Source organism: Lutzomyia longipalpis, chromosome 2, assembly GCF_024334085.1.
Source record: "Lutzomyia longipalpis isolate SR_M1_2022 chromosome 2, ASM2433408v1".
Taxonomy (NCBI): Eukaryota; Metazoa; Arthropoda; class Insecta; order Diptera; family Psychodidae; genus Lutzomyia; species Lutzomyia longipalpis.
This window is the reverse complement of record NC_074708.1, coordinates 7,391,384-7,417,743: the sequence shown is the minus strand read 5'-3', so window position 1 is coordinate 7,417,743 and position 26,360 is coordinate 7,391,384. Positions and strand designations below refer to the sequence as shown.

Genomic DNA, 26,360 nt, shown 5'->3' with positions numbered 1-26,360 from the left:
ACTTTGTGACATTTCTTTATTAATTACAATCCCTAAATTCTATGCTTATATCTAAATATCTGATTTATTTTTATCAAAAAATCTAGAAATTAGAAATGAATACAAGACCGATAAAATACGCGTCAATTGATTTTTTACGCCATGTGTAATAAATGATCAATATTGAAAAACTTTACCCGGCTGATTTGAAGCACTGAACTTTCCTGAATAGTTCTGCAGAGTATGAAAGAATTTTGTCAGAACAAAAAAGTCTAAAACAAGCTTAGAATTTTAACAATTCTTTTACGAAACACCTTTTTCAAATTTTAAATCAATGTTTTTTCTAAAATTCTGGGAACATTTTTTTTTATTCTCGTGATTTAATGGTTTCTTAACTTATAAGAAGAAAATCATACATATTTTAAATGCCAGCAGGGATCAAAACATTTATTACACCGCAGCGTAGAAAAAAATGAGAAATGTTTAAAAATGAAGAAAATTAAAAATTTAATCATTTTTTTAATAATTCTTTTTATTCTTTTATCTTATCAGCCCTCACGTCTCCTTTTACAGAATAAATAATATTTTTATACAGAATGTTCCCAACAATCTAGCAGGTACTGTACCGCGTGTGAGGATTGGCAAATTCTCTCCTCTCTTGGAGCGGAGAGCTCGCATGGAAAAAAGCTAAACTGACCAAAAATAATCACTTGGCTCGCGAGGAGAAAGCAGGGAGTGACATCACGCAATAGGTGATGTCCTGAAGGTGCCCCACGGAGATTTCTGCTCCTGATAAGGATGGCCCTGGAGAAGAATGGCGGTGGTGGAGCCTTTCCCATCGCCACCGGAAAGGCCAATCGGGTAAATTAAACATATTGCCCCAATTTTCGTTCTCGCGATTCCCCAATTTGGACTTTTTTCTGCAAAACCGGCTCCGTCATCGGCAGAAATACATTCGCAAAAATGACTTCAGAGTGACTCTTTTTTCTGCTTCTTCTTTTGCAACATTTTTTTTACGACCCGGCGCGGCACCCACCTCTGCCCCGGCTGCCCGAAGGTCTACCAAATCATCAGAAAATTTTTTAGCAGAGTCTAATCGCCCACCGGGTGTGCAAAAAAATTCCCAACTATTTAATGAATATTCTAATAGCAATAAAATACTCACAGAATTATAGATTTTTTTCACGCTCAGTGATTTTCCTCGTTGTGTTTTCCTCCCCTTTTATTTTCCTCCTCAGAGACCACGAGGTAAATCAACCAAAATATATCTTTGCACTTTTGATCATTTTTTGCAACAATAAAACGCAGTTTTATTGCACAGGGATCACCACAAAAACTTCAATTGCAACTTTATGCAAAAATATTTAATTTTCAACTCATTTTATGGCGGTATTTTAGCAATTTTTCACAAGCAAATAGTGTGATAACACAGCTAAAGAAATCAACTGCTGACATACGTTATGTTAGTGTTATGCGCAAGGCCCCCGGGCACATGTGAGTCACTTAATTGTGCTTCTTGGGCTGGTGGAAAGAAACATCCTATAAAATATGCTATAAAATGTTTATTTTTAATATTCCCTATAAGAGACATTTTTGGAAGGCGAAGGCGTCGACTAAAATGTTTTTATTGTTGCGTAAATGTTGATTTCCAGTTGCTATAAAATTGACAATCAGCGCCCTCACTTTCAGTAAACGCCTTTGATCGATTTTTGCCTTTGCTAATTTACTCAGACAAGGGGATTTGTTATAAAAAAAAACATCGTACCTATATAATTAATTTTATAGGATGTCCCATAATTATCTATATTATCTGAATCCCGGAAATCTTTTGAAATGGAGAAGGAGAAGAACAATATGAAGCAATCCAATATCCTCTTTCGTTCCTAATATTGAGCGATCCTATTCACCCCAATCCTGGTTCGTAACGAGACCAAATTCCTAAATTGCAAAACCTACAAAACAAACGCTTTTCTTATCGTTCATTAATTCTACGAAGGTCGTACTTTCACTACTTTTAAGTACGATATATACTCATTTACTGGACGATTTTCATTCTCTTTCTCAAATGCGCAAAACTTTATTTTTCTTCTCATCGTTCGCAAAAAAATAACGACTAAGAAATTCAAAATATCCCAACTATCGTTATCGATATTTTCTTGATATTTCGATATTCAATTATCGGTGTTGCGGAAAATTTTGAACTTTAACGAACTTTTTTTTGTTTTTCCAAAAATGCGATTTTCCTTGTTTTTTCCCAATTTTTTGGGTATAAAACGCATTTTTGGGACTCCTGGGGCTCTTACGTATGCTCCTGCGCCCCCAGAGAGCCGCTCTGTTCGGAAAATGGGGCTTTCCAATCTGGAAGGAATTTTTGATTAATTTCTTAATGCTAAAAAAGACTTTTCTGACTTTTTCTAAAACTCTTTATTATCTTCGGTTGTAATGAAATTCTCGCAAAGTGGGAAACTTTCAAAAATTTAAATAATTTTACATTTTTTTGCCTCAATTTATCAATTTGATTTACATCTCTAAGTTTAATAAAGATTCCAACGTTTTTTTTTTAAGCATTTTGGCAGGAATTTTTCATTTATTAATTCATCGTAATATCGTAAATTTCATAAATCTCCTGCATTCTACTCTTCACTCATTTTTTTTTTCATGTAAACTCAAAGCATCTCTATTCTCGATATACATAATAAATTATATATATTTTCCTCTGCATTTCTCATGACCTTTTCTTATCATTTTCCTTTTCAGTTAGTGGAGTTCAAGCTTTTGGTTTTAATAATTTTTTTAGAGGTTTAATTTTGGCCTAATCTTCTCAATGAACCTTTCTCAGGGATGGCTCAAGGGCTGCAAGAATTTTTATTAATAAAAAAAATTAATGCGATGCCCTTTTCATGTCCTGCAAATTTTGATAACTCACACATCTTGTTTAGTTTTTAACCCTCAACATACACAACGTATAAAAGGCACAGGATATTGGAAGAGTTTCGCATTTCATCAATAAATTACATTTTAATTGATTTTTACTTCTTTTCTTTAATTCAAATAGAAATAATTTGATTTTTGACCAATAAATAGGACTTTTGATATTTAGGATTTTAAGAATATTTTTTTTTCTTACGAAAACTCGATCTAAAAAATAAGATTAAGACACAAAATATAACTAATTCTTCTCTAATATAAAAAACATTTAAAGTAAATATAGATTAAAATTCGTAATATGATGTGTTTTAATTTATCAATTGATAAGTATTTTCTGCATTAAGTACATTTTTTTAATTTCTTTATCAAGACGTTTTTTTTTGAATTCCTCAATTTTGGTGAAAAGAGCTGCAAAACTTTTTTTTTAATCTACTATTTAATAAAATTTTCTTTTAAAATTATTGTCTCATATATTCATTAGTTGAGTCAATTAAGGACTTTTTTTCCTTTTACAATTTTTCTTCCTTCAAATATTCCTCTTTTATCTTTTCATTTTTTTTATAATATATTATTTTTTTAAGTAACAGATCGTTTGTTATACGAGTATATCATGCTGCGCCTGCGCGGCTTAACACATTTCTATTTTTTGTTTACTCTGCAGTTTATTTCTCCTTTTTTTATAATTACTAAAATTATTTCATTAATATTTATATATTTTGTTTTTTAAAAAGAACACTCTATAGTTTTGTAGTAACATGATATAAGTCATAAATTGTCCAATTTCCATTAGACTGTTCGATTATGCGACTTTTTTTTGTTTTATTTCTTAATTTGTAATTTAAGAATTTTTTTGTGGTAAAGAATTTTCTTTAGGGCATCATTCTATTTTCTCTCTAAATGAGTTTTTCTTTTACCTTTTTTGTCCTTAATTTTATGATTTTCTGTGGTCAAAACATTGCATTGCAATGAGGATATTTCTTCAGTTTTTTTCTTCTGTCTTCTACTCTTTCGAAATAAAATTTAGGTTGTATAATTTTGCAGAAGTTTTCTTAAAGAAAAACCAAAAAAAATATTTGGCACTTTGATTATGTAGTTAGAAGGGTAAAAGTTTGAAAATATATTCTGTTTATTTGTCTAATATTTAAAAATAAAATTCTTTTAATTGTTTTTCCAGGATCACGGATATAAGAAGAAGGGAGCTCCTTCTTTTTACAAAATAATATTTTATTTTATTTTGTAAAAATAGTCACATTTTTTATCAATTTGCATTTTATAAATATATTTTTATTCATCTTCATTTCCTTTCGATCTCCATTCTACGTATAATAAATCGTTTATTCGTTTTTTTTTATTAAAGTATTATTGTCATAAATTTCAACAGCAAATAGAATTTTTCATTTTCATTTTTTAAGTGAATATTGTCCCTTTATATTTTCATAATGTAAGTTTTTTTCTTTAATATTTTTATTGTTCATTTTTAAAATTAATGTGCTCATTTCTTACACTTTTCTTGTCAAATACTCCCACATATTTTATGGTTCTGTTATAAGTACATTTCCATTTCTCTCTCTTAAGTTTCCTCAACATCTAAAGCTATTAGTTTCAATATTTTTTTTTTCATTTATTTCAATACTTTTTTTTTGCATTTACAACACTTTTATTATTAGTTTTTATATGCATGGTATTTTGACGATAAATCACTTGGCAAAATCTGTAATCTAAAACTTGTACAAATTCTCATGGGTCGCTTCTGCATTTTTTTTCTCCTTTCATGATCATAATTTTTCCACTTTTATTTAATCTTTTAATTTACTTTATTTTCATTATAAAATAATTGAACTCGACATAAGCGTGTTTCTCTCTCTCTAAAAAAGTCTATTTTTTATTAAATCTCATTTTAGATGCCTAATTTCACGATTTTTGTTTTTTCCTCAAAAGCTTCCTAAATCTACAATTTCTACGACGATTTTTTTTCTTCTCTAAATTGAAAAATAAAAGAGAGGAAAGAACACTTTTCTTCTTAAGAATCGTTGCAAGAAAAATTAGCATTTTGATCTACAATTTTTTTGGAAGAGGTTATAAATTTTATTTTGAATATTCTAAAGGAGTTTATTCACTTTTATTCATTTCATGAACTCATACGTCTAAACCAGACTAAAGAAAATTTTATAGAGAGTCTAATAAAACTATTTAAGAAAAGCCATCTGAGAAAAAAATGCTTAAAAGATCGGTTCAAAAACACACAAACCACGCCCACATTGTAGGTCTTCTAAGTTCAATTAGGCCCTAGTTCTTTGCAACACTTATTAGTCTTAAAGAAAACGCAAAGTTTTCCTTATTATGTTTCATGATTTTGTTGGCTAAAAATTTTAAATATAAATTCATAAATCAAATAAAAGTGAATAGACTCCTTTAGCTGAGCCTTTAGTAGAGCTAAGAAATCGGAAGCTTAACAAACATAAAAAATACCAAATAGCATACTGCAGCAGTTAACACTCGATGTTACGTTTGTAGATTGAGCAAAAAATGGAAAGAAGACTTTTTTCTTTTCGCTTAAGTTCTAGAGTTTGAAAGCTAAATATTTCTGAGAGTCTAATTTTTAGAAATCCTTTTGCAAAGCTTGTCAGAATATTTTTCTCACGATAAAGCCTAAATTTGCATTACTACGCGCTATACTAAATATTCTACGTGGGTACCCAAATCTCATCGATTTATAGTTAACGTATGAACCAACTTTGGGTTCATCTCATCGAGGTCCTTCCCCTTAGTCTCTGGAACGAATGTGACAATGAAACAAAGGCCGATGCAGGAAATGCACGCGTACAGCCAAAATGCACCATGTAGACCGAAAATTTCCTTTAGAGTATTTAAAAAATCCTCTTAAATATTTCTTTGAAAATAACAGTATTTTTAAGAGAAAAAATAGAAAATAATTTACCTGGAAATCTACAAAGGTCTTCACACCGAGGAAAGCACAAAAGTAGCCGAAACTCGTGGCAATTGAGCTTCCAATACCACGAAATTCCAATGGAAATAGTTCACCAACAAGGAGGGAAGATATTGGTGAAATTCCTGAAATTAGATGCAAAAGTTTCACTAAATGGGATCCATTGTGAGTGACATAATTACAGCCACTTACCAAGTTGAAATGCGATTGTGAAAACTGAAAGAGAACAACCCAAAGAGATTTAAGAATAAATTATTATATTTATTTTTTATGAGATGGATTTTTTTTCTTTTATTATTTTAATTAAAGAAAGAAGTAAGAATGCGGAAAACTTTCACGGAAATAATGAATTAATTTAATAGTCAAAGAGAGACAGCAGAGAATCTCATAAAACCGCAATAAGGGAAACGGAGTAATTTAGAATATTTTTTGAAGAATTCTTACTTGAATTTCTTAAGCTCTCTAGAATTTTTAATTTATTCCTATATCTAAAATTTCCGTAACAAGTTTTGCGAATCTCACAAAGAAACTAAATTGATTCTTATTGATTTTTGATAAAAAAAATCACATTTTTTTTATTTAAAAAAATTCTCATCTTATCATTTGTTTTATCACTACAATTCTAAAACAAACTATTCTTTTTTCTCTTGAATAAATAAAAAAGCAATTTGTAGCGAAAGAAAAAATATGTAAAATACTTTATCAGGTATAAATGAATATTCAAATCGATTCAATCTCACCTAGAACACACAGAAGAGGGATCCAATCGTTGTTATATGCAGTGTCGACTTCAAAATTATTCGTAGCAATTAATTTATTCGTCTCCTCGTAGTATACGTAGGATCCAAAGCTGGCGAGTGCGAGTGACATGAAGACACTGCTTGTAATTAATAGCGGAATTCTGCCCACCCTGTCAATTAATAAGCCGGACAACATTGATGCCAGCAATTGGACAAACCCCACGGAAACGGCACCACCATGTGGATTCATTCCCGCAAATGTCTTCCTGAAGATTCTCACTGCATAGAAACCGAATGAATTGGCACCTGAAATGGCGGGAGAAGTGGACAGATTAAGCCCCCTCCGTGCAAGATTTAGTGTTCAATAAGGAAATCACCATTAAATTGCTTCTCTCACTTCTTATGCTAATCGCAAATGGGAGGTGCATTAATTAGGGGAATAAATTCAAAAGAATAGGATAGAGAGACGATAATACATTTATGATTTCACGCCATACCACCGAAAGGTCATTGATCAATGGATTTTTTTTCTTAGTGTTCTCTGGTAGGTCCATTGAAGCAACAATTAAGAGATGTTGACGCTAATATATCATAACAAGAATATTCAAATTTTCTCTCTTTCTCTCTAGAACTTATAACCATCGTGAGAGTAGGAAGGGAAAAAGGGAAAGATTTTTTATCGAATAAAATAACAAACAGCTTAATGAATAAATTAGTCATTAGAGATACTCATCAGGGTTATTATACGCCCAAGAGGAGGAACCTTCTTTGTATAAGAGCCCTTTAATTTATATATTTTACTTTTCTTCCGCCTAATTGGCTGTTTTTCCTTACGCTAAATTCAAAAGGAAAATTCAAAAATAGACCTCTTTTGCTATTTAAAGTCTTTTCTTATCTAATTCTTTTGCCTTAAAAAATGAGCTCATGAGTCATTTTGCATTATGGCAAAAATATTTTTTTATGGCAGGCTAGACACCCGCTATCAAATCAACATTCTTGTTATTATTTCTTCAAGAAATAAAAAAAAATAACTTTGGCAGATCCTTTCTTATGAAATTTACGAGTTATTTTCATTCTAAAGCTATATTTTACGTAAAATTTATTACCAAAATACTTGATCTTTTATAGCACAAAATGTGTCTCGGATAAAAAAAAATAATTTTAGATTTACCAATTCTTTTAATATTTTTCACACTGTTGAAAAAAAACTCATGAACTACAAAAAAGAGTAAGATTTTCTACAAAAGCCACAATTATTGAAGAAAAACAGATGTGGCAAAAATTGGGGGCAAGCAAACTCTTAGTAGAGGAATTTAATTTTATTCCCTCCAAAAAAATACTTTAATTTTATTCTTTAATTTCTAATAAAGAAAATCTATCATTCCCTTCAAAATCTCCATAAATCACACAACCACAAATTGAGGATATAAAATTTCTCTGAATTAATGAATAAAATATAGAATGAATCATTCTTCGTGGTTAAAATCTTCTTCATCGCAGTGTATTGTTGAGAATTTTCTATGGGCATCATCTCGTGTGCCAGACTGCGTACAATAATGAGATGAGACAAATATTTGAGGTGATATTTTCTAATCCGCGCCTTTACCTGTAAATCGTTGAAAAATCATAAGGCCGCAGGTTATTGAGACAGGTTTTATGAGGCGTGCATTCTTGAGAGCTGATTTTATATTGGCCAAGATGATTCTCATTGATGCACTCGACAATAGATTTGCGGTGGAGATCTTGGGCAGGATTGCAATGTTCGTCTTCACTGCTCGTATATTTGACCTGATAGTTTCCAATTCCAATTCTACATTTCTATTTGGACCTCGAAGCCACAGAAGAGATCTATTGTGGAAGAAATGTGTGTACGTGTAGTTTTTTTCTTTAGAATTTCTCTTCATTTTTCTGAGTGGAAATGTAATCTCACCGATAGGCATCCTCGTCACGTCCCTTCAGTACTAAATAGCTCGGAGTTTCTGGTACATAAATCACAGTTAGAAAAAGCATAATTGGAGCCACTGACACGAGCATAGCCAGTTGTCGCCAGTCGAGATATGCGCCAAGGGAGAAGGATATCAGGAACCCCAAGTGACCGGCAATTTTCTGAATGGCACTCAAGAATCCACGGATATCGGGTGAAGAGATCTCACTTATGTATACCTAAAGTTCCCATATAATATGTATGTTGGGGTGGGAAGCATAAAAAAGAAGAAGAAGGAAAAGGCAAGAGGAGAGTTTTGATTGAAAATATTTTCGGCGCGCAAAGTAATAAATATAAATCTAATATTACTTGAGTCACCATAGAGATGATTGAGCAGCAGAAGCCCCCAAAGAAGGCTGTCATAAACATCGTTTCCACTGACTTGGCAAACACTGTGATTATCCACGATAGCGAAAAGGGTAGAGACATAAATGCTAGAATCCTCTTGCGGCCGTACTGCATCGCCAGACCGCCAAATAATCCACCAAACAGGGCACCTGCAAGAAATTATTGTAATTTATTTGCATTAGATGGGGGAGATTTTTTGGAACGTTGTTCACCAGCAAAAATTTATGCTGCAAATATTTTTTTCTTCAATTTATTGTCTTAAAAAAATTATTATCAAGCATCATCCTTTACAGGGGCTTAGCCAGAAAATCTACTAAAGGGAATGTTTTTTTTTTAGATCTAAAATTATTTTTAATACTTTAATTTTTTTAATTTGATTAAAAAGATCTTTTCGAGCATCTTAGGAGTCGCGATTTTTTGTTTTAATTGGGATAACTAAAACCATATTAACAGCCTTTTCTTTAAAATTAGCAACTTTATACTATTTTATGAGCAATTTTTAATGTTTAAACATTTTTTTTTTGATACGTTAATGTTTTTATTTCTTACGTTTGACGTTCTTTTTCTGACATTTAAATTTTTTCTGACGTCTGATTTTTTTACGTTGAAAAATCAAAATTCTCAAGCATATTAAAAAGACATAAAAGGGTTAAAATAAATTAAATTATCTGCTTTTGATTCTTTAGCTTTTCTTTGTTGCATAAATTTTTACTGGTGAACTTTAGGATGTTTATGATTTCCTTCCCTTTTGCCACAAACCCTCCTTTACTCCATTCCCCGCCTTACCTAGGAGTGTTAGGCTGGCCACCCAACTGGCTTGTTGATCGCTCACTGAGAATGCTGTATAATTCCCTCGGGGTTTGATTTGTAATTCCTGTAGACTATCGATGGCAGGACTGGCGTAACCTTTGCCCAAGCCAGCTGCCAATGGACCCAGTGAGATCGCCAAGGCAGCCACAATCTACACCGCAAAGCAAATGGAGACAGATAGGAGACAAATGAGCAATAGATAAAAGTCTGACTTCTTCGCTTTTTTATCGTGTCAATCACACATCTAATAAACTTTCCTCATTTTTCTCACTTTTTTCCTCTCATTTCATTGGAATTTTCATGTTAGACAAGAAGTTAAATAGTAGTGTTTTCGGGTAGACTGATTGGAGCAAGTGATAAATGATTTTAAATTTCAGTGAAGCAAAGAGAACCCTCGGGGCTGTGTGATTTAATTGCGTGGGTGTGGAGAATTTGTATGCAAAGCCAGGCAAGTTTTGTATATAAATTGAAAATCTCCAAACGTGTCAGCAACAATGGAGTCGATCTCCTTTTTGTCAGGGATCTAATGTGCGAGTGATTATATTGAGATTTTCTCTTTTTCACCCATTTCGCCTTTTTGCACAATGCCCTTTGATCAAAATTTCTCTGTCTGTGATTTCACCCATCAAACAATTATTTGCTACAATATGATGGTTGAATATTGGCGCCAAATGATCGACAAATAACATGCAATTCCTTTTAAGAGAACTCCCTCCTCCTTTGGCGAGACGTTCGAGATCAAATCCAACTTATTGTTTCCACGCACACACACGGGAGAAAATTGATAAAAGCTGCATAAATAGCAATTTAGAGAGTTTGAAATTGGCATTGGATTAACGCAGAGGTGCATAAGAAATTTATTGCAAGACTTAAAATGGAAATAAAGAGGAGAGCTTAAATTAAGAGCCGGAAGAGAGCTTTGGCTATAGTACACTTCCCTTAAAAAGTTTCAAAATAATGCACACCTGTTTTTTTTTTTAAATATTGCTTCAACCCTGGCGTAGAGTTATCAAAAAAAAATTTTAATCCGATTTAGAGAACATTTTGAATTCAATTTTATTCAAATCGGCTCACTGACCGAAATAAAATAATTCAAAAATTCAAAAGAAAACCGATTTTGAAAAATTTAAAAATATTTTTTATGAGGAAGAATTTGACAAGAATCTACCTCTACAAAAATCATCTTTTTATCAAAATCGATTGATCACAGTTAGAAAAAAAATAGTCAAAAGATTTATTTTTATAAAAAAAAAATAAATCAGCGCAGTTTTTGGTAATTTGAAAACTTTTTGAGGGTAGTGTATATAAATTTTATTTATTTAAAAACTATATAAGTTCTTAAAAAATCTATTCCCTTTCCTTTTTGATAAAAATAATAAAATTCTCTATTTCTTCAGTCCAAAATGAATAAGAAATGAGATTTAATCTTAAACAGATAAGTTCTAATTTATGAAGAATTTTTCTTCTCCTTCGTTGAAACTTTGTAGAATAGGTAACAAAAAAAATCAACTCAATTTTCCAAACGTTGCCTTTTCCACAAAATTATCAACTGTAGACATACATAAAGGAGATAGCGCCGGGGTGTTGTATATAGCATTGACAACAGCTCATGGTGAAGGTCTCAAATGTAACACTATCTCTCACAAAGTTAAACATTAATTGTCCGAGCGAGCGTACATTATGATTGAAACAATAGGATTGTTTAGCAACATTCTTCTAGGAAATTTACTAAATTGCAAGTCTGTCTCCCCATCCGTCGTTGTAAATAAATTGAATTGCGAGGGTGGTGATAGAGAGAGAGGGAAGGAATGAAATATAATATAAGAATTCCCCAAATATTATCTTCTCTTTCCCATTTCTCGCAATGACTTGAAATTTTCCTATTAAAATGATTACGCAATTTAACAACCCTTTTTTGCGGGGGGAAATGGGGAAAATCACACCAAAATTCACGAATTCCTCTTTTGCCAGTCATTCCATGTCAAAAGAGGAAGAATCAATTAAACTAATGAAATTCACCCAAACCCTCCCATCCACACTCGTTGCAAATGAATTTTCAAATTCACTTTTAATATCCATTCATATTTAATTTACATGTGTGTGTATGTAATGTGCACATAAGTTATGCTTTTAATGATAATTCTATATAGAACAAAATGGAATTGAGCGGTTACAGTGATTGTAATATTGCGCTGTTCTCATGCAAGTTTAATTTATTCGTTGAATTTTTGATTACTTTTGAGCTTAATATTTTGCTCAATTTTTAGATAATTAAAATCTTAACAATTCTGAAAAATTAATGAAAACATAAGAAAACTAAGACTGTTAAAAAGAATTCCGAAAGCTAATTTTAAAATTTTCAACAAACTTTGAGAAAGCTTTTACAAACTATTTTTTTACACAGATCGTTATTCTTTAATTGTTATTTTAATACTTTAATTTATTTCAATTTATTTTGATATTAAAAATTTTATGCAAAGTTTAAGAAAGCTTTACAAAATACATTTTATGGTTTATTCTTAAAGTTTCCTGTAAAAAATAATTTGTAAAAGCTTGCTCAAAGTTTGTTGAAAATTTTAAAACTTCGACTAAAGAAATCCTTTAATTTTTAAATTAATTCTATTCCAACATTTCTAAGCTATACAATGCTGAACTGTGATATGGGGTTATTTCACATTTAATGACTGAATCCAAAGAAATTTAATATTGTACGCGCGGTGTACAGACGCATTAGATTCACTGGCTGTGATGTTACATGGTAGTGAAAGACATGCATTTCATGCACATTTATCCAATTTGTCTCCATATGAAAGAGCGTCATGAAGTTGTGTGTTGGTACATAAATTTTGGAATCAAAATGAATTGTTTCCTGAAATAAAGCCATCAAGAGCACGCGCCATTGCTTGTGCATTAAATATAATCATTCAATCTTTAAGTGTTTCGCTTGTTTCTGTCACCACAAAATATATAAATTTCCTACGCAGAGACAACTCGCTCTTGTCTCTGCATGGAGCAAAATTTCTTTGACCAATGTTACATATTTCATTTGTATTATATAGGTACTATTTTGGTTAGACAGACACCTCATTTATGAAAAGCTTTCCAAGCAAAGGGAAAATTTGCACCACAAAAGATGAGTAATTGCATTTAACCTCGGCAGACAGATTTTGCAAAAGATGAATGAAGAAAATTGCAACTCATACATATTCTCCTCCTTATATACAACGTTCTGTATTCAAAATAAGCATCTTACTTGAATATTGTAAATTAAATCTTTTAGCAGGGAGGAAAATTACTTTAAAGATTTTCCCCCTGAATATATCCCTTTAATTTAATTTTCTTCCATTTCTGATCAATTTTTTTGTATTTACAGAATAAACTTCTACATGTAACTGAGCAAAAACATTTTTTCTCCTAAATGCGCGTCTTTGTGGTGCGAGAAAACACTTGAAGAAACATGTAAATCGATCAACCGCCTCGTTCTCCTTCACCAAATGAAAATTTATTAAGAAGATCACGGAGAGATCATTGAGGGAGAAGAAGAAGAGAAAGTTAATTTGCGAATGAAATCTCTTTTTGTGCGAAAATCAAAACATCCACCAATATCCTCTTCGTGATGGGTTACTTTAGTGAAAAAATAAATTTTCCGTACAAATAAACAAAATGAAAATAACCGCCGCATGGAGATTTTCCAAATTCCTCCGCGTAAAATTTCAACAAGGATGTTGAAAATTGGATTTTTTTTCTGTAAGAAGTAGAAAATCTGCACAATTTCAAAATTTGCACACACATTTCCCCAGAATTTATTGTATTTTATTGTGGAAATTTTTCGCAAAATATTTACCATTATTACCGGGAATGGTAAACGTGGTAAAATGTATGAATATCTTGGAACATTTTTTAGTGAAAGAACATAAAGTTTAATTTGCAAAAATAGAGTGAAAACTGATATTTTTGCACTCATTATGTGATGGTAAATTTTGGAAGTGTATAAGTAATTTTTGATATTTTTTTTAGCAAAAATTATAAAAAAAATTCAATCTTCTCAAGTTAATTTATCATGCTAAATTATTTTGATAGTAAATACCAAATAAACAGAAATGTCCTGCTATTAACAGGATTTTTTACTATTATATACTAAAGACAAAAATACAAATAGTAAAATTTTACCAATATTTAACATTAAAATCTAAATATTTTTTCCAGTATTTAAGTAGGTATTCCACATGAAGAATCAAATTTTAAATAATCAAATAAACTAAAATATAGACAATTTATTTATTTACCAATAATATGTAGGTACATTGGTATTGCCAAAATTCTAATTTTAGAACTTTCGTTTGTTTTCTTTGAATACGAACTAGTGCTCTTACTCTATATTCTAAGAAATATTTTAGTCAAAAGAATAAGAATTATATTTAAGGAAGTCGAATGTGGTTGGTAAACTTTTACCAGAAAGAACATTTCTCACAAGAGAGTAGACCTAATATATTATAACAATTGCAATGATCTGTCGTCTGGTATTTACATTTCTGCTTGGCGGCGTCGTCGAATGTGGATGTGAGCAAATAAATTGACTCTTCCTTCGGTAAAGAGTGTTCTTACATGCGCTAAAAATACACCAATTCTGCCATGTCTTTGCCATGATCTCTATATTCAGCAGAAATTGGTTTCGGGACAAAAGAACTTGTATGAATTTCAAAGGCAAATGCGTTGTTGGTACTATCCGTCATGCAAAATGCAATGAAAGAGACATTCAGTTCATCTATATACCTATACGTCTGCCAATAAAATGTACTGGTAAGCTGACCAAGCTTACGAGAGCTGTGTTTCTTTCAGTGTACCAATTTTGTGAGAGCAAACTAGAGCGTAAATTAATTTAAATACGCGCAAAGTCGAGAAAAGTTGAAAAGTCATCCCCCAAGTAATCTTTAAAACGCCATATCTCGGGAACGGTTCCATAGATTTTCGAGTTTGAGCTATCGTTGGAAAGGTCTTAACCTCAACTATAACATATTAAAATATGAAGTAAATCGATAATGGCATTTTCGAAATATTCGAGTTCGAAATTTTCGAAATTTTTGATTTTGACTTTAGCGCCTCTCGCGGTCATTTCTCGAAGTTGCAATGTTCTAGACATTTGTAGGGTTTCACGAAACCTTTCATTTGCGCTTGAGTTGATCAAAATCGGACTTGTAGAACCCGAGATATGACATGCCAACTTTGGAAGGTTATATCTCGAGAACGGAGACATAGATTTTCTTCATTTTTGGCATGGGGCTAGATAATATGGTCAGCTATAACATATCAAAAAATGAAGCAAATCGATAATGGCGTTTTCGAGATATTCATCGAAAACTCATCGAAAATTTTGTTTTTCATTTTTGGCCCCCTAGCGGTCACTTTTGAAACTTCGTATGTTCTAGAAAGTTGTAGGGTTTGTTGAGAGCTTTCATTTGACCCCGGGTTGATCAAAATCGGTCAAGCCGTTTTCGAGTTATGGTCGATTTTCGATGAAAAATTGTGGCGGCCATATTGACTAAACGGCTTGACCGATTTTCGAAAATGAGGTACCGTTGGAAAGGTCTTGATGGCCCCTATAACATATGCAAATTTCAGATTTTTAGCTATTACAGGGGCTGAGATATAGCGAAAACAAAATTTTGAGGTTATTCAAAATGGCGGACGGAGGGGTGGGGGGTAAAATTTGACGTCATAATCTTACGTCTTCCAGTCGACTTTTAAACTTTGCCGTTTACCGCAAGTCTCTATCTATTACCGTTCTCTCGTAATTTAGCAAAAGGTTCCGGACGGACGGACGGACGGACGGACGGACGGCCGGCCCGCCGGAAAAAATTTTTTGGCGCATACGTTTTTTGGAATGTGGGGACCCTAATTCGTGCTCATCCCAAGTTTGAGCCCGATCTGACGACTTTCGATTTTGCTCGGTACACAAAAGCTGTGTCTGAAAGAAACACAGCTAAAATGTCATTCACACGGAAATTTTAGTTAGAAGGTCATTACCGGAAGGAGTTTATGCTCATTTCTTAGCAAAAATAAATATACATAAACTGCAATTTATTTAACTTGTTTACTTTGTTGATTTTTTATGCCGTATTCTAGCACAAGAATCTTGGGAAAATAGTAGATTCTCTGAAGATCCTGTTTGTTTGTTCTTTTCGTAAATTATTCATTCTTCGTAAATCTCTTAAAAAATAGTTAGAATTTTTTTTGAAGGACCAAAAGAATTTCCAATTAAAATCAAAATTTCAACAAAGAAAAAATCAAAAATCAACCTTAAGAAACTCAATAAAATGGATTTTTTTTTAGTTTAATAAGAAATTCCGCAAGTGAGAGCCATAAAAGATGTTTTTGCAATTAATTTTTAAAGTGAAAATTAATTAAACTAAGGACCTGTCGTCATAAAATATTTACTCAACGTGCAAAAATTGTATTGAATCTTCAGCTATATATACAGGATATATATAATATATAATTACCTGGGTGTAGTGATGAGATCTGTACATGAAATTGCCATTAATTCGCGTGGCAGTTGGTGCCTGAATTTCACCATCTCGCACTAATTGGCTCTGCTCTATTATAACTTCTTGGCGTTGCATTATGACTGGTGCATCGAGGTGTGGATAAAAGTTGTCGTAGTACTTCCAGCCAATGTTATTATTAACATTTGAATATTGTCTAACTTCGTATGTGAGATGCTCTTCCGGATCGTAGAATCGATGATGATACTGATGCTCTTGATATTTTAATTGCTGCCTCCGCAGGTATTCCTGCCGCTGTAGATGCTCCTGATACTGCGCAAGGAGCTGCAATGGCAGAGATAAAAGTTTTCTATTATATACAATGATACTTCTACATTATATGTATATAGTGTAAACATAAAGCATAAGTAGCATCATGGGAGAGAAAGAAGATTTTGCAGTGAAAATATGCATAAACTAACATGTCATAGGAAATAGAATAAAATTGCAATTTATGCCTTTGAAATTTCTCTGCTCTATGTCTGGAGCATGAAAATATCCAGAGAAGCGCACTCCCCGCGAGACTTTTGCATGGTGACATTATTTCAAGTAAAAGAGCAAGAGTCTTTCTTCTTTATTTGGATGTGAAAATCCTCGACAGTTGCAATTTTCTCGAGTGGAAAAACTCTTCATGTTATTTGTTGACCTCATTTAACCCCCACCCCAACTCTCCTTCCGCGCGTTGTCTCCTCACCAAAATGTTAAATATTATTTTCTCTTCATTTTTTTTCCTTCGAATCGATATTGAAAAGAATATTTATTTTTAAATCAATTTTAAATCAACATAATTTCCTTGAGAAAACATAAACGCAACACTGCACCTCGTATCCTTGAAAGAGATTCTCTTTATGCTTTTTTTCCATTCGGTGCAATTAAAGGCATGTTCAAGACCATTTCTTGTGCATTGTGTGGGTGCGATTTAACAATAAACATACAGATAGAAGAATTAATATGCGCCCTACCCTAAAAGTGAGTGAATCAACAGATTTCTTCGTTCTTTGAATAATAAAATTGAACAAAAAGGAAAATGAGAATTCATCAAGAATGACAAAAAAGAAGCAATAAAAAATATGACTGTAGCATAAATTGCTTGAGAATTAATAAATTTTTGCGACTTTTTTTCGCACAATAGAGATTCGCACCAACATTCTTGGGAAAATGAGAAAATTCATACCAAGATGATTCATTGTTGGGGATTTTATTGTCGTCATCTGTATAGTGGCGCAAACACAATTTGCATTAAATAAATATTCCTTTTTAATTTGTCAAGAAAAGAAATTAACTTTTTTTTTTGTTCTTCTCCCTTTTAGGGGAGAATGGCCTGAAGGTGGACTTTTGTGTTTGATTTTTTTTTATAAATTTCGTAACAATTGAAACAATGTTTTTGATGGTTAAAAATTCTCTGCAATTTTCGCAAAAGTCTCTACCAGTGGGGGTTTCACTAAAAGAGTAATAAATTCAATGCATTGCAATCAATCATTGCGGCAAAAGACTATTAAAAGTTTATATGCAGTAAAGTATCTGTTTGGCCCCCCTTCATTTTCCGCCATTCCTTTCATCTCTCTCTCTCTCTCTTGTTCTTGTTTGAAGAAAAACGACGACAAAGAGTGAATATTTGTCTTTTATAATTATTGTTCTCATGCTGCTACTGCCCGGAGGCGCCAAACCGAAGAAGCCACCACGAGCTCCTCTTTCTCTCTGACATTTTCTGCAAAATGTATTTTATAATACCCTTCCGATCGTGAAGATCACTGTGCGACTCTCATCAAATTTTCTCACTCCCCACCCCCCCAGTCGGCCACCTCATCTCTTATATGTTAAACTCCATTCCGCGAATAATTTCATAAATAATGCGATAATCGCAATATTTATTTGAGCAAGTGTGCAAAATTGCTAGTAAATTGTAGCAATTTCCTACTATATAGCTGCTTGAGCAAATTAGCAGTGCAAACTTGTTGTTACCCCAGGTGAGACGAAAATAGTCCTTCTTTCTCACAGACAAATTTATTGGACCACTTTTTGAACTTTTGGACTAAAGGTAAATGCAAAATACCTGCACTGCTCAAATTTTCTTGTTCAATTTATTCTGCAAGTTCTTTTTGTGTGAAAGGAAAAACCTATGCAGCAACCAGAAGAGCCAGTTCAATATAAGGAGATTCTTTTTAGCGCATATAGCAATTGCCGCCATGGCACCTGCAGCACTTTACACACGTATTTATGCACATTAAAAATTATTGACTAAACATCTTCAAGCTACCTTCAGTGCGGTTTATAAAATTTTATTTTTATGATAGTGAGAACATTTCTGAACATTTTGCACTAAAGCATCCAATTCCTTTGCCACATAACTTCAAACTTCACCGGCAAACGTTCTTATCTTGTTTACCCTGAAGGTTGCAAGAGAGTAAACAGAATGGGAGACTTTTTAATCACAAATTAATTTAAAAGAATAAAAAAGAGAAAAAAAATATTTTCAATGAGATTTTTTATTGATTTGTTAGGTATTTTATTTTCATATTTTACGTTATTTTAAAGGATTTATAAAAAAAAGAAATATTTAGGAACGAGGTAAATTGTCGCTTCGCTCCAATTTACCTCGCCCCGCTTCGCGGGGATTTGTTGCGCTTCGCGCAAATTTCAGAGAGAAAATAAATTATGATGGTTTAAAGGCAGATTTGGGCCACTTATCGATCCCAAAAGAAAAAATTTGCAAAGAGAAGAAATCATTTTCATACAACATATCGGGCGCGAAATTCAAAAATTTGCAAAAAATGCATGACTTTTATATGGGGGCTACCTGAAGGGGGGCTTTGGGGGGAAAATGAATACGGCCATTCTAAAGCACCTGATATAAGGAGTCTCTGTACCAAATTTCATCACGATCGGTCAAACGGTGTAGATTTGTATAGCTGTACAGACACGAAATCCTTTCTTTATTATATAGATATTCAGATTTTTCTAAAATAGTCAAAGAATTATTAAAATTTAAACTAAAAAATTCGTAAATATGTGAATATTCTTCTAAATTCAGTTCTAGAAAAATTATGAAGCAGATTATTCTATTTTTCTTAAAATTGGAACATTAATTAGGTTGAAATAAGCAGAGTTTTGTAGAAAAAAAAATTACCAAATTTTTTTTTTATAAATTTTAAATATGTTAAAAAAAATCTACATAATTCCTAATATTTAGAAACTGAAAACTTTTGCTTCACGTTAGTCAATAAATTACTTTTAATTAATTTTTTTTGCAAAAATTCTTTTAGATTTTTTTTTACCAATTAAATGAAATAACGTCTACCAGAAAGAACTTGTTTACAAAAATCGAGCATTCAGCGAATTTCTCTACTCTTCCTTCTGTATTCCACCTTACTTTGCACATAATCTCTTCAAAGTATATATTTTCATTTTATCTCCATAAAAAAAGATAATAAAATAAAAAAAAATATGCTGAACATGTCACATCTCCACGATCTCAATAAGCAAATTAATCATCATGTTTTAGTTATTGATGCTGTCTTGTAAAATATGTTCTCCTTTTGCATTTTTTTCCCATACACTTCAACTTATGCTGTGAACAAGATCATGCACAAGTTTTTAGATTTGAGTAACTTGAACCTTTGAGCTTGTTCTCTCACTTTCAGCTATAATACAAGATCTCTTATTGCTTTTGAAGAAAAAATCAATTTTATTTCACATTTTCCATTTTATTTTGCTTTTATGCAAAATGCGCGCGCGAGTTCTTCGCGAATTGGAATGAGAGTCGTGCGGTGAGGAAAACAAGTTCGCACCATGAGAGATTTTTATTAGAAAAAAGCGAGAGATATGGAAAAATGTTCAATGATGTATTGCTTGGTGCGGGTTGTATTCTGTGTGTGGTTTTGGAGATCGTCATATAAAAGAATCTGTCGCTTGCATCATTTGGCATTCATAAAGTCAGCCTCACTCCCTCCCCCCCAAAAAAAAAAGCTCCACGGGAAATTTCATTTTTTTTTCTCTCTCGTCTTTACTTCATCCCCCTTCTCAGAGACCGTTGTACCACCCACCAAAATGGATTTTCTCTTAAATCGGAATTCGCAGCTATATATGGGGGAGAAATATATATATATATATATAATGCCGCCCTTCAGAAAAAGCGCCACACACAATAAATTCTTGTGCTGCGAATGGTAGAATTTTTGTGTTTGTTGCCACCCCCTGTGGCGGGGTTGCTTCACAAAAAGCCCATTGCTCCGGTATTGATGTGGCCCAGTTAGATTAAATTGAGTGATAATACAAGGGAAGGGCTTTTAGAGGCACGGGCACACACATCTCATATCAACACCATCATAACCATTGTAAATATTACATGTGACGATGGATAAAAAGGGGGTTAGATATCGTCTGGAATCTCACACCGCCACCCATCACCCTTACCCAGGTCAACCCTTAAACGTTGCGCATGTTTTCCACCGCAAGTGCCATCAAGTAAAATGCAGCATTATCTGTTTGTTGGTTGAACGGAACTAATATCACAGCAATATTTCCGCGTCTTTTTGCACCCTCTCATCCACCGACATCATCTCCATCACATCATGAGATGAAGCTGTGTGGGGGTGGGTGGAGTGGTGGATAAGCAAACGCTCTGCGGTCGCAACGGCGGAAGTTGAGCTTCTGTTGAGCTTCATTGTCACCACTGTGACATAAATGGGTGTCACCCAGGAGAAATATATGGACCATTTATCCATCCTTTTGCCACCACTAACCGTTCTCACAAAATAAATAAACTACAAACATAAAAATTTGCCAGACATCTCCTCATTCAATTTATCTCTACACATCCTTACCGTAACTTATATCGAAGTTTCTTCCATCAGGGAATTCATTTGGAAATCTCCCCCTTTGCACACAAACACACAAAAGAAGCTTCCCCAATATACCCCCCGAAAAAGACTTATTTTAAGGCCATTTGCTTCCTTAGAATTTCACCATAAACTTCTCTTGCAAAGATATCCTTTTTGCCCGCATATTTGTTTGAACATTCTCAAACAAGGATTTCGGGATTTCCTCATGCAGTCGGGTGGTGGAAAAAAATGAGCATTAGCATTTCCCACCCCCACAAAAAAAGGGGAAGGTATAAGATAAATGATGCGAAGGATCATAGGAAAAGGAGATAAAGCCACAGAAAGTTCCTTTGAAACCACAAACTAACATCAAATACTTTGCATGTAAATAAGGACACTTCATCAACTTTAGCGTCTGACTTTTTGACCCCGAAATTGCTTAAAGAAACTCCTCGAGGAGGAAAACTTATCCAACTTGATTTTGTCCTTTTCATCTGCTCAATGGGATTCAGAGAAACTTTATGATTTGTATGAAAATGCGGGGATTTTCTTTCGTTATAGATATATAGTTTATTTTTTTATTAAACTTTCGAGATTCAGAATAATTTTGTTAAAATGTTCAAGAAAAATTAATTCATTAAACTCTTGAACTAAAAGTCAAAAGGATTTAATTTAATTTAATTTATTAAAGTATTCTTAATTGAATTATTTATGATTCCATAGTCGAGAAACATTTTATGCAATAAAACCTCTGAAGATACTTTTTCAATCAATTGAAGAATAAAAAAAAATCTTTTTTTATGTTAAAAGTGCAAATAATCTTTATTGTCTCAAGCATTAATCTAAGAAGAACTATTAATTAAGACGAATAAGGTAACTTTTTGTAAAACCAAGACATGAAAAAATTATCATTTTCCTAACCAAATTTTCCTTTTCTTCCCATAATTTTCAGAAAATTATTTTAAAAAATTCTTTCACACAATCATTCGATATTTGAGCAATTAATCAGACAATCAATGCATGTTTCTTCGGCAATTAATTTATTTTTCCCTGGCAGCAATTAAACGACCTTAGCACCATCTTCTCCGCATAACGAATGCTACATAGAAATAACTTATTTTAGAATTTAGAATTGGGCACGTTGACTGCTCTGGTTAGTTTAGTAAACACACCACATAATTTCCCATGCAATTGTAACAGCATAGAACATTTACCTAATTAATAATGTTCCGTAGATTTATTTTCAGCCTGTGCGGTGCCGTCGTATGTAATTTCCAGGGAAGCCTGGTAATTTCTCCCTCAATTGCTTAGAAATAAATTTCCCAGAAGGAAATTGGAGTAAAATATTGTTTATTTTCCACGCTTTATTTTCACACTTTTCATCGTATGATCACACGCACGATCACTTTCCTCATCATTGCTGTATTAAAATATATTTATGTAGCGATGATTAAAGTGAAATGAGAAATTTTCCGCGAAGAAAACACTTCTGGGAAAATGCGATGATTAAAAGGAAATTTCTTTGACGAAATTTTTCTCACTAAATGATCGCAAAAATTGAGAATGCGAGACACGATCGCCAAGAGAGAATGATCACACGGTGCAGTGTCTCGAGTGCGACTGAATTTGGATCGTCGTATATGAGATTGGACACAGCATTTCACTCGTGGCTTCACCCTTGTTCCTCACACACGAGCCTCACTCATAGCACTCCTCCATTCACTCTTTCACAGTGTGGCAGAGATCCACTTGAGGGAAGGAGATGAAAGAAGTGCGTGAGGAGTGAATGATCGATGATGGGATTAAATACATACAACTCAAAAGCAAAAGCATAACCCAACATTGAATATAATGCATTGAGCATAATTTTAAATAGACCACACAATAAACACATCTGTTCAGCTTAAGTGCTGTCTCAATTGTATCAAATTAATTTGTACTTAGATTAATGCCAACGAGGTTTAAAGAAAAAAATAGCATAATGCGCATACCGATCGAATTGAGCTTAAAATCGGATATTTTTCCCGTCCCCGCGGAATGCGCCTGCAAATGATGAAAAATTGGCGATAACAGCGATTTTGTCATGTTTCACAATCCCTGCCCCTCAGCCCGCGTTTATGCGGTGAATTCCAGCATGAAAGCATGGGAAAACGATTTTAAAATAAATCAAACAGATGTCAATAAAATGGTGAATGTGCTGGAAGGCCCACACCGCAATAGGTACCAACATCTATGCTACAAATTGCCCCAGCAATATATCACAAAATTTCTTTCTCATTTCATTCAGCACACACACCCCGCGCACTTGGCAGTGATAAAATGGCTAAAATAAATATATTTTCCGCAAGAAAAATCAGGGATGCATTCTTAGTGTAGAAGAAGGCCTTCCGCATCAGCTATCTTGTGTGGGATTCCAATGCTTATGTGGCCACTTCATGATCAATTAAATGGATCAATCAGTTTGGCCCCACTCGCATGGGATTCTTTGAAGATGCAAGCACTTAAGCGAGTGGCGCATATCAAGTATATTAAACCCATTCCACATATACCTACATTTATGTATATAAAATATACGCCAAAGTAGCTAACTAAATATGCATCTATTTCTGTTTATTTATCCAAATGAATATGCTCTCGACGAGACATCATCCCAAAGAGAGTGAGAGAGGAAACTCCGCATCTTCACCATGATGCAACACAACAAGAAGAACGGAATATATTGCATCCAGAAGATTATTCACTATGATTTTTCATTAAGACTCTCTTCAGCAACATCCTATAAATCACTCAAATGTCTCCCCCATTACTCCCTCGCTGTTTGCCTTCTTTTGGGAAATTACAAACAAATTACATTTTATATTTTCCAATATAAAGTTTCCTGTTATATACAGCTGAGTTGAATGTGTCTGCATGGAAAATAATGTTTGCATTGCATAGAAAATCCATAAAAATCCATGAAATAAAAATCAAAAGAGATTCATTTATGATTTATTTTGAAAGTTAGACAATTTTATAATCCTCCAAACTCCACCAAATCCTTCTGGAGAATTATTAGATTTATTCGGAATTAAATTTTTAACCCTTTCACGACGTTCTTGGTATAGGGGAGACCGGGGCTAATAAAGTCACTTAAGGGTTTGGAAAAAGCCTAAAATATCATATTTCCAAGCTAGATAGAACAAAATGATCTGAGAAAGAGTTGTAGGGTAGTAAATTTCCTAAAGAAATGAGCTATACATTTCGCTTTATCGATTTGGGAAATATGATATTTTGAGGCTTTTCTAAACCCTTAAGTGACTTTTTTAACCCCGGTCTCCCCTACTTATAAATAATACAGTAATAAAATTTTTTTAATTAAAAAAAATAAGGAATAGAAACATAATTTTATGAAAAGAAGTTCCAGATAAATTATTTCACATAATTTAAAACGGTAAGTAAAACTTACGGGCTGTGATTCTTTCTTTGTCAGTGAAATGTGAAGATGGTTGAAAATTGAGGATGGGCAAATTTTGAGGAGAGACTTCCTCGCGAGCCGAATCACAGCCAACGCGCAGAAATTTTGAAGAAAGTCTTAATCGTGGCGGGCGTTGGCTGTGATTCGGCTCACGAGTAAGTCTCTTCTCAAAATTTGCCCATCCTCAATTTTCAACCATCTTTACATTTCACTGACAAAGAAAGAATCACAGCCCGTAAGTTTTACTTACCGTTCTTTCGCTTAATACTGTTCCATCTATGCTATATTTAAAATTTATCTTTGCATTTTTATATGTATATATAATGTATATATCTATGCATTTATATATATTTTACTTTACTTTTATATATGTATATATCAAAACGCCCCGCTTCGCGGGGCGTTGGACTTATGCAATTCAAGATATGACATGTTAACTTTAAAACGCGATATCTCCGGAACGGCTACATAGATTTTCTTCATTTTTGGCATGGTGGTAGATATTATAGCCAACTATAACATATCAAAATTTGAAGCAATTCTATAAAGCGGTGCTTAAGATATTCATCGAAAACTCATCGAAAATTTTGTTTTCGATTTTAGCGCCACTTGCGGTCATTTTTTGAACTTGCGATGTTCCGAGCAATTGTAGGGCTCGTTAATATCTTTCATTTGAGCCCGAGTTGATCAAAATCGATCAAGCCGTTCTCGAGTTATGGTCGATTTTCGATTAAAAATTGTGGCGGCCATATTGGCTAAACGGCTTGGCCGATTTTCGAAAATGAGGTATCGCTGGAAAGGTCTTGATGGCCCCTACAACATATAAAAATTTCAGATTTTTAGCTATTACAGGGGCTGAGATATAGCGAAAACAAAATTTTGGGGTTATTCAAAATGGCGGACGGGGGGGTGAGGGGTCGGATCTGACTTCATAATTGGATGTCTTCCACCCGATATATGAACTTTGCCGTTGACCGCAAGTCTCTATCTATTACCGTTCTCTTGTAATATACCGTTATATTCCGGCCGGACGGACGGACGGACGGACGGAAAGATTTTGGGCGCCACCATTTTTTGAAATGTAGGGACCCTAATTCGTGCTCATCCCAAGTTTGAGCCCGATCTGACGACTTTGCATTTTTGAGTGTACACAGAAGCTGTGCTTCTTTGAAGAAAGAATCACAGCTAAAAAATTGTAATGATTTTATTACTTTTATTTGTAAAGTTTTCATCCAATGAACCTGTATAAAACTTATTTGAAAAAAGATTTTTGCCAAAAAATTATTTCTTTTTTTCAATCATAATTTCTAAATAAATAATTGGATTATTATTTTCAAATAAGAAAGAAGTTGTAATTTTCAAAATTTTTTAAAGAAATTTAATAATAAAAATAAGAATTCAAGAAATATGTTTTCTTTTCATTTCAGTCCGTTCTAGTTTTAGTTTCAATTTCTCTCATCTCACGCATATTTATGCCAAAGAAAAACGAGATTCAATTAAATTTGGTATTTTGTGGGCAAAGGGCCTCTTTCTGTTTGTATCCTTCTACCCCTAAAAATAAATACATAGCCGTATGATTTAATGAAAATATCCAATTTTGTGTTCATTCGGCACGCTGTGACTAATGTTGTTGCTGAAATTTGTTTAAGAGATGTGTGTAATTTATCAGAAATATGAGAAGAAGAGGATCGGACAGCCGAAACAACTGTCAATATTGGGATGAAATGGGGAAAAAGTCGTGTTCAATGAGTATATTTTGAAGAGGGTTGTGAAATGTGAAAGTTTAGTATATATGGGACGACTGTGCG

At 33.1% G+C, this 26,360-nt stretch overlaps 4 protein-coding genes across 14 annotated transcripts in view; 1 reads left to right on the top strand and 3 right to left on the bottom strand.

Annotated features, from left to right (window-relative positions):
- LOC129788931 (piezo-type mechanosensitive ion channel component) overlaps positions 1 to 1,431 on the bottom strand; it is a 33,820-nt gene extending 32,389 nt beyond the window's left edge. For 7 of the 9 annotated variants that reach the window (XM_055825384.1, XM_055825390.1, XM_055825388.1 and 4 more), the window contains exon 1: positions 1,145 to 1,431. The gene's annotated coding sequence lies outside the window, so the exon portion shown is untranslated. The remainder of the gene's footprint in view (positions 1 to 1,144) is intronic. The other 2 variants (XM_055825393.1, XM_055825394.1) reach the window with 1 other exon arrangement.
- LOC129788976 (dachshund homolog 2) overlaps positions 1 to 26,360 on the bottom strand; it is a 1,190,888-nt gene that overhangs the window by 537,922 nt on the left and 626,606 nt on the right. The window lies entirely within an intron of this gene.
- The window catches only part of LOC129788985 (uncharacterized), a 511,890-nt gene that overhangs the window by 79,893 nt on the left and 405,637 nt on the right, over positions 1 to 26,360 (top strand). The gene's annotated exons all lie outside the window — the stretch shown is intronic.
- The window catches only part of LOC129789007 (facilitated trehalose transporter Tret1-like), a 35,064-nt gene continuing 11,555 nt past the window's right edge, over positions 2,852 to 26,360 (bottom strand). For all 3 annotated transcript variants that reach the window (XM_055825602.1, XM_055825603.1, XM_055825601.1), the window contains 9 exons: positions 16,237 to 16,563; positions 9,713 to 9,887; positions 8,888 to 9,075; positions 8,525 to 8,757; positions 8,201 to 8,442; positions 6,595 to 6,900; positions 6,047 to 6,070; positions 5,846 to 5,979; positions 2,852 to 5,763 (listed from right to left, as the gene is read on the bottom strand). In XM_055825602.1, the coding sequence (XP_055681577.1) occupies positions 5,611 to 5,763; positions 5,846 to 5,979; positions 6,047 to 6,070; positions 6,595 to 6,900; positions 8,201 to 8,442; positions 8,525 to 8,757; positions 8,888 to 9,075; positions 9,713 to 9,887; positions 16,237 to 16,563 (1,782 nt within the window). In that variant the 3' untranslated portion in view covers positions 2,852 to 5,610. The remainder of the gene's footprint in view (positions 5,764 to 5,845; positions 5,980 to 6,046; positions 6,071 to 6,594; positions 6,901 to 8,200; positions 8,443 to 8,524; positions 8,758 to 8,887; positions 9,076 to 9,712; positions 9,888 to 16,236; positions 16,564 to 26,360) is intronic.